Source organism: Anabrus simplex, chromosome 3, assembly GCF_040414725.1.
Source record: "Anabrus simplex isolate iqAnaSimp1 chromosome 3, ASM4041472v1, whole genome shotgun sequence".
Lineage (NCBI taxonomy): Eukaryota > Metazoa > Arthropoda > Insecta > Orthoptera > Tettigoniidae > Anabrus > Anabrus simplex.
Genome location: NC_090267.1, coordinates 453622638 through 453636137, shown reverse-complemented (window position 1 = coordinate 453636137; position 13500 = coordinate 453622638). Strand labels below are relative to the sequence as shown.

Genomic DNA, 13500 nt, shown 5'->3' with positions numbered 1-13500 from the left:
TGAGTGGCGTCTCCAATGTGTTAATTCACATGGTTGTGAGCAAGGGTCCTGTCATAGATCCCAATCTGTAGGCCAGCGGAGTTCCGATACAGACGGTGGAGAAAATCATGTACCTAGGGAGTGCTGTGAACGAGCAATAGGACCATTCCTAAGAAATAAAATGTCACATTGAAAAGACCAGGGCAGCATTTACAAGCCTTTGTCAAGTGTTCTATAGCTGATAAGTACCATTTCAGTTTCAGGTTAGGATTGCACCAGAGTGAAGTCCTAACTATGACAAAAGCTACCTTGAAATGATTAGAAGTATTTAAAATGTGGGTCTACCATCACATGCTTCGTATCAGCTGGATAGATAAGGAATAAGGATATGTTGATCACGATGTGTAAGGAAAAAGAATTGTGTAGAACTGTTAAGATCAAGAAACTCTCCTACTTTCGTATCATGAGATACCCAGAAACTTACACTCTTATGCAAATAATTGTACAAGGGAAGATAAAGGGGCAGAGAGATCCTGGGAGACCGTGCACATCTTGGCTAGAGAACTTGCGACAGTGGTTCGGACAAACAACCATTTCACTATTCCATGGAACCAGCTACAAAGCTGTGATAGCAAGAATAGTTGCCAACATCCGATGATGGCTACAGCACTAGAAGAGGTGAATTCACATAGTTGTAATAGTAGTACTTCAGCTAAATCTGCATTAACTAGGTAATTTTGCAGCATGATATGGGTAATTCTACAGTAGTCAGTGAATTCGATAATGGCAAATAATACTACTTTGGTAGTTACAGTAAATGCTGTAAAAGCAGCCCTTCTTCCCAACACAGCAAACATGATAAAAACTAAATTAGGGATTCACTGCACAATTTACAACCTTTACTGTCAGAGTACAAGGTGTTAATATGACGTAATAAGCTGATCAGATCTTCTCAAGCTGAGGTATAAAGTTATATTTCAATGACAATGGAATTAGCCATTCCGCAGATTTATCCCAACTGACAGAACTCTGCTTATTTTCGTGAGAGAGTAAATCATGCTGGCACACTGGAGTGACACCATATTCAATAATCTCAGCGGTGTTAAATCAGTTGTGCGGTAAATGTTCAGATTTCCCTTCTCTGAAATTATTGAAGATTTATTCACGATTTCTGTGAGGACTTTGGTGTTCTACGTATGTTACAAGACTTTCTTCTGGTATTGTAGGGTATTTTTGCTATTTAATTATATGTTGTTACTAATGACTTCTCCAACATTTCTCAAGCACAGTATTCTTTACTGCGAGGTTTAGACTGTGTGCTGTTCGGTTATATTCTGCTTAATTCTCTACAACAATGTGTGTAATAATGAAAATTGTTTTTTGCGTTAGTGTCCTGGATGTATTTTTTTTCCTGCTATGGTAATAATTTTTTGTTTTCATGCTTTCCTATAAATTGAAATTTGAGCCATATTGATATATCTTATATTTTACTCCCCCATTCCAAAATATGGTATAGAAATGGGTTTGATGCTTGGGATTGTTGTACATGCATGGATGATTGGGTGTCGCACTGTGTTCTTATGTTCAGTTTCCAATGGTGAATCTACCATGTGAATGTGGCTGTTGTTAGTGTACTGTGGAGTATCTAACCAAAGTATTGACATGACTGATTATTAACTGGACTCAGATCAACTCTAGCAGTGGTGTTGCAGAAAATGGCTAAGACTGATAACTATGCCAAGTGTACATACAATGCCAAAGGTTCAGTATTTGACAGGTGAATTATATGATAGCATTTTGCAATTTCTGCTCCGGAGAAACCTACTATTTTAATACCTTTATATCAATTTTGTGGCTTAGGCATTGTACTAAGATGCAATATGATCAAGGAGAGTTGTATACTGAAGCAGTGGCAAAGTGTGCATTTCGAGTAAGGGTAGACATTACAGATTTCCTTCTGCTACTAATAATTTTTTTTGAAACAAAATCAATATAAACAATCCAGGTACTTCAGGCAAACTTGTGACATGCTCGTCTCACTTAAATACGTTTGTATAGTTTGATACGCCGATCCTTCTTTCCTGCAAAAGCATCAGTAAAGCGCTCCTTAAAGTTTAGGTAACTCGCCGATTCAGAAAGCCACGTCTTCGCACTGGCCAAAGACCAGTCTTTCATTACTCGTGGAATATCTCAGAAATGTTATTCGTTTTAAAGCACTCTTGCTGCGTTCACTAGAAACAGTTGTCGGAGGGAAGCTTAAAGCAAGGTGTAGAAACTTCATAAGCCGTGTTTGGTAATGATAATATTATTGGTTTTTACGTCCCAATAACTACTTTTATGTTCTATGGAAATATTCTTAAGTGGAATTTTAAACTTTCAAAACATGTTATTCTCCAGTTTTCTAGAGTAGACACTGTCTGAATGCCTCATAGCACACTTTGCCACTGTGCCGAAGTGACTTGCCAGAAGAGAGGAAAGTGTGTCCAGAAGTGCAAAGACTATTCATTTGATTGAGGAAAATCAAAGATACCCTGTTTCACAAATGTACACTTAATGTATACTTTTATTTTATGTCATTTATTTTACTTTGCCAACTGGGACAACCTCTGGTGAGAGGAAGTTGAATAAATTTTCATCCTTCCCACTCCTAGCCCTTTCCTGTCCCATCGTCGCCATAAGACCTATCCGTGTCGGTGCGACGTAAAGCAAAAAAATAAAAAATAAAAATAAAAAAATTACATAGTAAAACTTTCCTATCACTCTTAGCAGATGTAGGCTTTACTAATTTTGCTAAAATATATGAATCAATCCTGTGCTGTAATTTGGTATATATATATGTAGCTATGTAGCATGTCTATGCCACATGTTGGAACAGTATAAATGACCTGTCTCTATATTATATTTTGGAATGGAAGCAGTAATATTTACTAAGAAAGTGATGTAGATAGGCGGAATACTACTTAAAGTGAATAATATAGAAATTGTACCTTAAGCACTTGCTTAACAGCACCATCATTCTTCTCTGTAATTCCTTTTATAGTTTTATATAAATAAATAAATAAATAAATAAATAAATAAATAAATATAAATAAATAAATGAGGCCACAACACTAGTTGCAAATCGAGGATTGTGGCGACGTGTAGTAAATTCTCAGAGGCTTGCAGACTGAACGCTGAAAGGCATAACAGTCTATAATGATAATGTATGTATGTATGTATGTATATAAATAACAAGAACATTTCAAGGATTATATACTACTTCAATTCTGTCCGACTCGTTGGCTGAACGGTCAGCGTACTGGCCTTCGGTTCAGAGGGTCCCGGGTTCGATTCCCGGCCGGGTCGGGGATTTCAACCTTAATTGGTTAATTCCAATGGCACAGGGGCTGGGTGTATGTGTTGTCTTCATCATCATTTCATCCCCATCACGACGCGCAGGTCGCCTACGGGAGTCAAATAGAAAGACCGAGCCGAACCCGTCCTGGGATATCCCGGCACTAAAAGCCATACAACATTTCATTTTCATTTCACTTTCAATTCACATTTTCACTACTTATAGAAATGCTTGTATGTTTAGTAAATCCATGCTGCACTATTATGCTTTATTTTATTTTGATGCTTGGGTAATTATGTTTAATTGACTGAATTTCAAAGTTACAAAGCTGTTTTCTAATCCTTACCATCTTGCATACTGTCCACTTATTTGTACCTTATTCATTTATTAACTATATTTTTTAATTTCTTGACTGACTGACTTGGTTTGGTGCTTGCCTCCTATGCTCAAGATTGCAGGACTAAATCCTGATGACCAGCTATGTAGCATAATTAGTTGAGGCATTCACCTTTCATGCTGGAGGTTGGGGGATTGAATCCTGGTGTAGTCAGTGTAAGAGACTCGTGTCAGTAGATTTACTGGCATGGTGTTTACATTTTTTTTTTACGTTGCACCAACACAGATAGGTCTTACGGCGACGATGGGATAGGAAAATGCTAGCAGTAGAAAGGAAGCGACTGTGGCTTTAATTAAAGTAACAGCCTTGACATTTGTCTGGTGTGAAAATGGGAAATCATGGAAAACCATCTCTTTAGGACTGCTGATGGAGGGGTTTCGAACTCACGATCTCCTGAATGCATTACCCAAATTGTGCAGCCACTTGCTCAGTTTTACCATTTTTCATTGTATAATTCAAATTCTTTAGTGTCTCTTATAGTTGAAGGGATGTGATGATATATCCTTCATATTTTTTCCGTAAAGGTCCAGTGTAAAATTTGTGGTTCTGTTGTTTGATCCAGGGAGAACTTTTGCAGTAAAAGTTTGATTCCTAACTTAAAAATCAAATGTGTCAGTCATTGTTGGCAAGCAACTGTTTAAACAAATTAAATTCAGTGTATCTTCTTTGTACTCTGTTCTTGCATGTTTGTTTAGGAATTCTAAATAAGTAGTAATATGACCATGCTGTGAATACTAACTGAAGGAGAACTAAGATATTCTTCCTTGTAAACAAAACTCTTGAATTTGTAGTCTAACATCCAAGTGAATAGGTTTGAGATGACAACTCAGTATGTCTTGTTAGCTGTTGAAAGCCACCAGCTGATTCACTATCCCAAACTTGCGTAAAGTATACAAACTCTGCATCACCAACATTAGAACAAACTTCAAGCTATTCAAGTAAAATGTTTGTTATATTTTGATTATCTTAAAATTTGTTCATAATTCATACTGCTTTCCTCTATTGAATATTCCACGCTGCCCTACTAGCAAGTTTATGGCTGTTGGTTTGCTTGTGCTGTACACTTACAGTAACTCTTGCCTAGAGGACAGCTAGGAATGTCATATTATGCGAGATAAGCCAATGGAAATGTTCTTGACAAATAAAAACAATGCACATAGAATTATCTTGATTTACTGGAGAATTTTTGGATGTTTGGGGTCATACTTGCAAGGATATTCTTTTAAATACCTCCACTGTACATTTTGTTGTAAGAAAAATTCCATAACCTTGTATTCTAATATTCTAATCAATAAAGATATACTTTTAGCCGAATATCTAGAGAATGATGTCATCTAGTGCAGATTATAAGCACATTGCAGTTGGTAGTGGACCTCGACTGGCACATATACCCCGAGGGAATCTTGATGGATGAATCCCTCCATTTTTCAGTGGGATAGCTGGTTGAGTTGATTGGGTGATGCCTAGAAAGTAAGGGACAGTTCTGAAATCCCTGCCACTACAGTGTTCATACACTGGTCTTTTGAGTTTGGAAGTTAATGTTTTGCCCTTTGAATCACTATGGCTCAACTATATGAATAATACTTCTGAAACTCACAGCACAGCATACCTGGTCAATTCGGCAAGACATTTTGTAACATGTTATTTCCATCTATTTGCTGGCTGTAAACAAAATAAAAGGGTAACTTTTGTTTACTCTAGCCCTTGTATGAATTTAGTGAAATTTGACCAAACTCTGTTGGAATATTCTGTTTGTCGGTACTTCAGGTGACTTCTTTCCAATAAGCAACACTTTTGAATTCTCTAATCTAAGAATACATTTGTATCTTTCACCATCACAATTCTTTTAGAATGCATGTTGTATATATCTGCCTGTGCTTTTTGCTATGCAGTGTTGTTGCTTTACTGACAACATGCAACGCATGTCATCTGTGATGTGCATCATGAATGCTTCTATGGATAGCACTTTCTTCTTCATGCTATCCATGCATTGAAACATGTGTATGTATTTTCAGTAAAAGATGAGGGGTGGTTAAGTTTATCTGCTAAACATTCCATGTTGAATGTTATCTGTAGCCATGATTCCTCATCAAGTTCAGAGAGTGACAGTGATAGTACTAGTAGCAGCGACTCCCAGGAAGAAAGTGAAGACAAAGATTTGTCAAGGAAACCACAAAGTGTGAGTTTGGGAGTTTGGCCCTTTAGAGGTAAGAATCCTTGTTATGTGATCTTATCTCGGTGAACAGAGGGTGAAGGGAATTAACGTCATTACAGATAGAAAACTAACTTTGAGTCAGGAACATTGGCTTGTGTAGAGATTTATTTAACCAGTGGAGAATTGAAAAAGTTAATAATGCTTAATATCATTGGATGAATGAACTGATTTTTAGAAGACTAATTTGGAGGTACAATTTGTAAAAAATGTGAATTGCTGCACATTCCTTTCTTGAATATGTCAGAGCTTGTGTTGAGAATAATAGTGCTCTAAAACTCCCAGTGCACTATTAAAATACCTAAATCTTACATTTCCTCTTAAAACAAAAATCACCAATCAGTTATGTTCTTATATTCTCGGTGGTTATAATTAAACTGACGGTGTTCTGAGTGGCACTGCACAAGCTGTGATGATAATCGTTGGAGTCTGATTCATAGGTATACTGATTAAGCAATGCACTTGTAACTTATGTAAAACAAGTAATTGGTTCCAGTTTTTGCCACTAGGTGAAAATATGGTGGTATAAGCAGTCAGAACAGGCAATTTTCCATAACTCTGACAATAGTATGTTCTTTTGGTGTCATTGAGTAATCATTGTGCTAGTTCCCTGGTTGTTGCATAGTGACACGTGCCGATGATCCCTTTTATGAAGTGAATGTTTGATTGTAATTAATTAAGAAGGTTGAACTTTACCATGTGAAACACAATCACTATTGGGAAGAGAGACTGCTCACTGCTAATGAATTTGTTTTACCAGTATGGTAGTAAAAGCTATGCTGCATTGCAAGAATATTGCTGATAGAAACAGCCAAGAAGAGGTCCCATGTCAAATTAATGGGCTAAAGAATATGATGAAGGAATTCAAGGAAATAGGTGACTTAGGCGTTGCACTAGGGAGAAAATGGCAGACCATCCCCACGAAAGTTGTTGAAGTTGCTATAGCTCTAGCTGACTGTGTAGCACATGCCTCAAATTCACCTGTGTTATGCAAGTTTTCTCTCTCCTGGTTAAGTGTTTGCAGGATTTTGCGGTACATTTTACGCTGGTATCCCTACAAGATTCATAATGTGCACCTATTGAGATGCCTACATGTTCCACAATGCTGCGAGTATTAAAAACTTACGGTATATAGATTACCAGTTCCAATATAATTGGTCTGTTATTCAATTTTCCAGCTAACTCATGCCTGGTAGCCAGGGTTTTGCCTCAATGTGCCAAATTGGGCTCATCAGTTGGTAACTAGCACACCTACCAAGATGCATGGCTAGTGCAGACCATGGAGGCCACTGTGTAGACTACTTGGAGCCACCAGCAGTGCCAGTGCACTATGAGAGACTTTGTCTCATTTACGGAAGTTGATGCCTTCGATGACATAGATATTGATTGCCATAGGGAACCTGAAGTATTTGTTCTGAATGAGTAAATTCAAATCATTTTGGTTGCCAGCGTTTCGCCCCAGTGTGCCAATTTGGAGTCATCGGTTGGTAACTAGTTAGCTGGAAAATTTATCTCCAATAACGGTCCAGTTATATTGGAATTATGAATTTACTTATTTAGGACAAATATTTTAGGTTCCCTATGGGAATCAATATCTATATCCCATAGGTTACCTTTGTGAAAAAAAAAACACTACCAACATATTCACCTTTTTTAATCTAATAGGTAAACACATTATTACTTAAACAGAAAATCATATTATTCCTACCCTTTCATACTATTCAACCAGAATGGATTTTGTGAAAGTCTGAAGTACTGTAATTTTCTCCATATTTTCTGATTATAGCTTATTTCTCCTGTCTGTAAAAATGTTCAGGTCCTTTTATCATCACACCTTAGCCTCATCCATTATTCTTCGCAAAGATATATGCCATTTCCTGGTTCACATCAGTGCTGTGTGTCCACAATCTTGATGACAGCATCAACCAGCTTCAGACTTCCAGAAAACTCCATGCACTGTGTTTCTAATTGCTTGATGTGATTGAAGACACTATGACAATTTTATTTCATTTACACTCTGTACATGCTGCACAGCATTACCAAGATTAACAAGGTATTACCACATTACAGTTTGGTCAGGTTAGGATCATCCTGCTACCATATGTGGCAGAAGATGGCACTACTTGCGACTGTCTTATCGAGGCCTGGCGGCCTGTACCAAACCAGGCAAACTGAGGCAGAACCAACGGCTGCGGCTGGAAGTGTTTTCTTTAGTAGGTTTGATGAAACGTACGCCTTGCAGTTCGGATAGGGGACTATCAAAGCCTAAGGCAGTTATCTCTGACAGAAAACATCACCTTGTTTTAGGCCCAGCAAGCTAGCAAGTGGAGGAAATTGTTTTGCTTTCAACAGTAAAATGAGCCTCGGATGTAAACAAAAACCAAGACATAGACCTCCTTCTGTATATAATTCTGGTAAGGATGGTGGTGATAAGTTCAAAGTTAAACAGAATTATTCAAAGAAGAATAAAAATATCAGGACATTCCTTACACACAGGATTCAATGAATTAACATTTAAGAGCTGGACAATTTTTGTCTTAACTTGAAGCCTACTAACAGCAAAAATCTATAAATTTAGCCTCAAAGGCATTCAAAATTTCCCTATAAGCAATACTTGCCATTACATTAGGGTAAAGCATATTTGCATTTTCATATTGTTTCAACAAAATATGTACATTTCTTATGTCACCCATATTTTCTTCAGTGCTTGACAACGCATTACGGCATTCCAAATGGGGTAACTTGGAACATAACCAGCCACACAGATATGCATATGCATTTTCCTGAATTAAATCAAAACCTACAGATCACACCTACAACAACACATCGGTATTGAAGGTTAACTGCTGCACTGTACAATAAAATAAGCTTATTGTTATTATATTATATGGGTTGTGTATGTCAGAAGTTTAAGAAATACTATAAAAATCTCTTTGTAACTGGAAGAATATATATGCAAACAATATTTACTTACATTTTTTTGTCATGAGGGAAACGGAAGAAAGACCGCAAATCCTTCTGCACTTCATAGTTATTGTAGCCAAACATAGCACATATCTTTCCACTCATATTGAGAGGAGATATAAAGGAATGACACATGCTACTATTTGCTTATGTCAGCTTAATGCAAACGCATAAATAAAACTTCACAAACAAATACATGTGCTCTTATGACAGAATCAGTAACTCCAGGTCACTCCGCTAGACAGAGCTCTAATTGCTGTCCCTCGATATCTTGCAGACTGTTGTGTATTGTCTCTACTGTATTTGATGATATTTGACCCACTTACTTATCTTATAATGAAGATACAGACCTATAAATAGCACATGAGGTTACATAAGTAAACATACAGACCTATGAATAGCTCATGATATTATGCAAATGATATGCTTAGAATATTTAGATCAGATCACTATCACTTGTCAAGGCGAGTCAAGCAGTTTGCAACGTTTAGTGAGTTTAATGGCACAGAAATTACAATGCATTTTGTTGAAGATGCACTAGACAATGATGGGCATATTGATTTCAGCTTTGGTGAAATGAAATGGCTTATGGCTTTTAGTGCCAGGAGTGTCCGAGGACATGTTTGGCTCGCCAGATGCAGGTCTTTTGAGTTGACACCTGTAGGCAACCTGTGCGTCGTGATGAGGATGAAATGATGATGAAGATGACACGTACACCCAGCCCCAGTGTCAGTGGAATTAACCAATTATGGTTAAAATTCCCGTCCCTGCCGGGAATCGAACCCAGGACCCTTGCGACCAGAGGCCAGCATGCTAATCATTTAGCCATGGAACCAGACGATAGGCTAAAAGAGAGACATTTCATCTCTAGATTGCATCCACAGACTAGAAAAAATATGCTAGCCGTCTATTTGTATTGTGTCAGAAAATGGGTGGTAGGAAAGATGTAAGAACAATGTGTGCTGCCTGTGGAAATGTGTGCTTGTGCTTCAACCCCTGTTTTTAGGCTTACCATAGTAAACTCAACATGAAGATAACGTACAAATGCATTTAATTATTATTTCAAGAAAAGTATTTTTTCCAAAACATTCAGTAAAATACAGTGAACATTTGACCAAAATAATTTGTGATAAATTAACGTCCATAACATGTGGTGGGCATTTTCTGCTCAACGACAATTTATCGTCCATAATGGGGGAACGGGTTAAAGTAAAAAGAATCATTTCTAATGAGAAAGGGAAAACCTGGACTGAATTCACTCAGAAACTAGAAGAGGATAGCAAGAACAAACAACAAGAAACTGTTATATCAAGTCATGAGAAGTAAGAAAAACAACTATGAAGGAACAAGGACTCTGGAGAAAGAAAATGGAAATATTACTTGGAATGACAAAGAGAGAAGAGATGAGATTGGACAGTATTTTGAAAAATTATGTAATGGTGAAAATGTAAATATCAAACAACAGGAGACCATGGCAAAAGAAAATACTGAAAATGTGGAGCCCCCGGTAACATGGATGGAAGCGGAAAATGCCCTGAAGAACACGAGTAAAGCCAAGGCCACTTGAAAAAAAAAAAAAATGACTACAGGAGTCATTGTCCCCCTATTTAAGCAAGGAAACAGACAGAAACCCAGCTACTTAAGGGTCATCACTCTTCTATCTCATGGACTCAAAATGATGGAACAAATTATAGAACAGAGATTAAGAAACTTCATTGAACCACAGTTTGAAGAGGAGCAGCGTGGTTTTAGAAGGAATAGGACAACAACAGATCCAATATTTTTCTGTAAGGATGATCATGGAGAAGCACTGGAGAAAAGGAAACGATGTCATCTTAAAAAATTAAATTATGGTTTCCTTCTAAGAACATTATTTTTGATATTGGCCAAAGGCAGGCATTTATACAAGTGGAGGCACATGCTTCCCCTAGTGCACCATCACTGCAGTGTCCTACATAGGAAGCTTGCAGTGGTGTCTCAACGGTGTACTAGTGCCAGCGTATTGGAAAGGTGCAGCATTCCAACTGATGAGCCCGCTGCTGTAGTGGGGCGAAACGCTGGTAATTTCATGATTGAAAAAGCCTAAAGACTTAAGTGCTTGGATGTCATCTTCATTTTCCTAGATATTGAGAAAGCTTATGGCAGTGTACAGAGACAAAAATAGAATAGATAGAATAGATTTTTACCGTGTGTTGTAATTAATAAAGTCAAAATGCTGCATGAACATTGTCATAGTTGTGTCCAAACAGGCGATGGATATTTGAAGTGGTTTAAGACTAGGTAGGGTGTGCAGCAAGACAGCACACTATTGCCACTTTTATTTATCACAGTAATTGATGAAGTAATGAAAAGAGTTAAGAGACTCGACAACAACTCTGAATTTAAAGCTCTTGCTTTTGCATATGATGTGATTTGGGATGATGAGGCCAAAGTGCAACAGAATCTGAATGACTGTAATGCTATATTCAAGCAATTTGGTCTCAAGATAAGCAAGTCCAAAATGGTATTGTTGCCTGGTAGTCACAGAACATGTGTACTAATATCACTCTGGATGGATCTAAGTTGGAACGAGTACATCAGTTCCGCTATCTTGGCAGTGTTGTAACAACAGATAACCGATCATTTTCAGAAGTCTCTAGTAGAGTACAGAATGGAGCAGTTTTGTCATCTTGTGAGAAAACTACTTTGGGTAAGCAAGTTTCATTAAGATCAAAATTAATACTCTACAGAAGCTTCTTTGTACCAGTTACCATATACAATTTAGAAACCTGCACGCAAACCAACAGAAATATCAGCAAACTACAAGCAGTGGAAATGAAGTTCTTAAGAACTATGATTCAGAAAACAAGGGGAGACAAAATAAGAAAGGATGAGGTATACCATCTTGTCCAAGTGAAACAACCCCTTAGTGAGATCTGTGTCGAAGCCAGGCTGAAATGGTTTGGTCACTCAAAAGAATGGACTCGCAAAGAACAGAGTGTGGTCTGAGGAGAAACTCGAAGCAAAAGATCAGGGAAGAGGTGGATTGAACAGATTAGAAGCAATATAGCTGGGTGAGGCCTGGATTTGCAGCAGATTATGGAAGATGAAATCTAAATGGACAGAAATAAGTGGAGAGTGCTCTTTCACCGTACCCAGAAAACTGAGCTCGTTCATGATGACGATGAGTTGAAGATGGTCTGTTGGAGGTTATATGTGGTACTGAATCCAAGAAACTTGAAAACAAGTATTCACCTCAAGAAATTATGAATATGTACTATATATGCTCTTTGAATTATCCACAAACGCCCAAACTATGCACATACATGCACGAACAAACATGCTTCAGTTGTCTTGATTTAACACAAAACGTGTAATTAGTTTTTTCAAGATATGCAGCTGTGTTAAAATTATGCATTTGCATATACAGTATTTCTCAACACTAGTCATAACAATCCAACAAGTTCACCAGAACATGAGGTGACAAATTCATATCCTTCTATGCTGTTTAAAAAAGGAGGATTGAAAATTGCTGTTGAGAAGTACGGATTTTGTCAGAGGAACACATGAATGAAAAGAATACTCCTCCCAATCACGGACGACTACTGACTGCGGAGAGAATATTTGTTTATTGTAATTGTAACTGTTATATGCAGTTTTTGTTAATAATTCAAAATATGAGAGATATTCCAATCAATAAACTAAGAAATAATTAAAATATAATTTACTAACACATATCCGTTATTTGGACGTATTTTTAATAGTTTGACAACCTGAGACTTTTCTGGTATTTATTTTCTGGATTTTTAACTAAATTAAAGTGAAGTATACCTCCTGATCCTTACTACTAACTACATGTATCCTCTCAGTTTTTACTTCTTTAGTTCCACCCCTCCCATCATCATTTTCCAACTCCTGTTTCTTAGGTATGGTGTACAAGTGCTCACCATTTCTTCCTGTCTGCATACATCTTCTGTTCCAGGACATCTTCCCATCTAAGACCTCTCTCCTCCACTCTGATTTCATTGTGTCTATCCAGCGTTTCCTTGGTCTTCCCCTTGGGTCTTTTTCCTTGGACAGTAAGGTCGAAGTATTTTCTTGCAGGTCTCTCGCTCTTCATTCTCCTGATGTGCCCATACCACTGAAGTCTACGCTTCTATATTACACTGGTAATAGGAAACTCAATGCCTGCTACCCTCCTGTTTACTTCATTCCTGATTTTGTCCATTCAAGTATTTTGGTTCATAGTTCTAATGAATTTCATTTCTGTTGCCTGAATTCAGCTGCAGTCATTGTTTAGTAGCATACAGAAGTGGAGAGTGCTCATAAACCACACCCGGGCAACTGGAGTGGAAAACTGATGATGATGATGATGATGACATGCCTCTAAACCATTTGTGAGAATCAGTGTGAAGTAGGTGTGGTACAGGGTTGTTTTTGATTTTAGGGGTATTTTGCAGTCCCCCTATATTCCTCTGATAATAGTAATTTGTCTTTCTTCCTGGCCATTTTCTATTTAATAGCTTAACAAGAAATCACAAATTAATTTAAAAACCACAAGAGTATTAAGTTCAGGTTCATTTTCAACCTTACCTATCTCGATTTTTCTTCTTTACAGTTTTTTAGTTGGTGTGT

At 37.4% G+C, this 13500-nt stretch overlaps 1 protein-coding gene across 2 annotated transcripts in view; it reads left to right on the top strand.

Moving 5' to 3' along the window:
• The window catches only part of LOC136866503 (pyruvate dehydrogenase protein X component), a 95862-nt gene that overhangs the window by 49498 nt on the left and 32864 nt on the right, over nt 1-13500 (top strand). Inside the window, exon 5 of one of the 2 annotated variants that reach the window (XM_068226751.1) lies at nt 5726-5917. The exons of the other annotated variant lie outside the window; for it this stretch is intronic. Coding sequence (XP_068082852.1) covers nt 5726-5917 — 192 coding nt within the window. The remainder of the gene's footprint in view (nt 1-5725; nt 5918-13500) is intronic. 2 annotated transcript variants of the gene reach the window in all.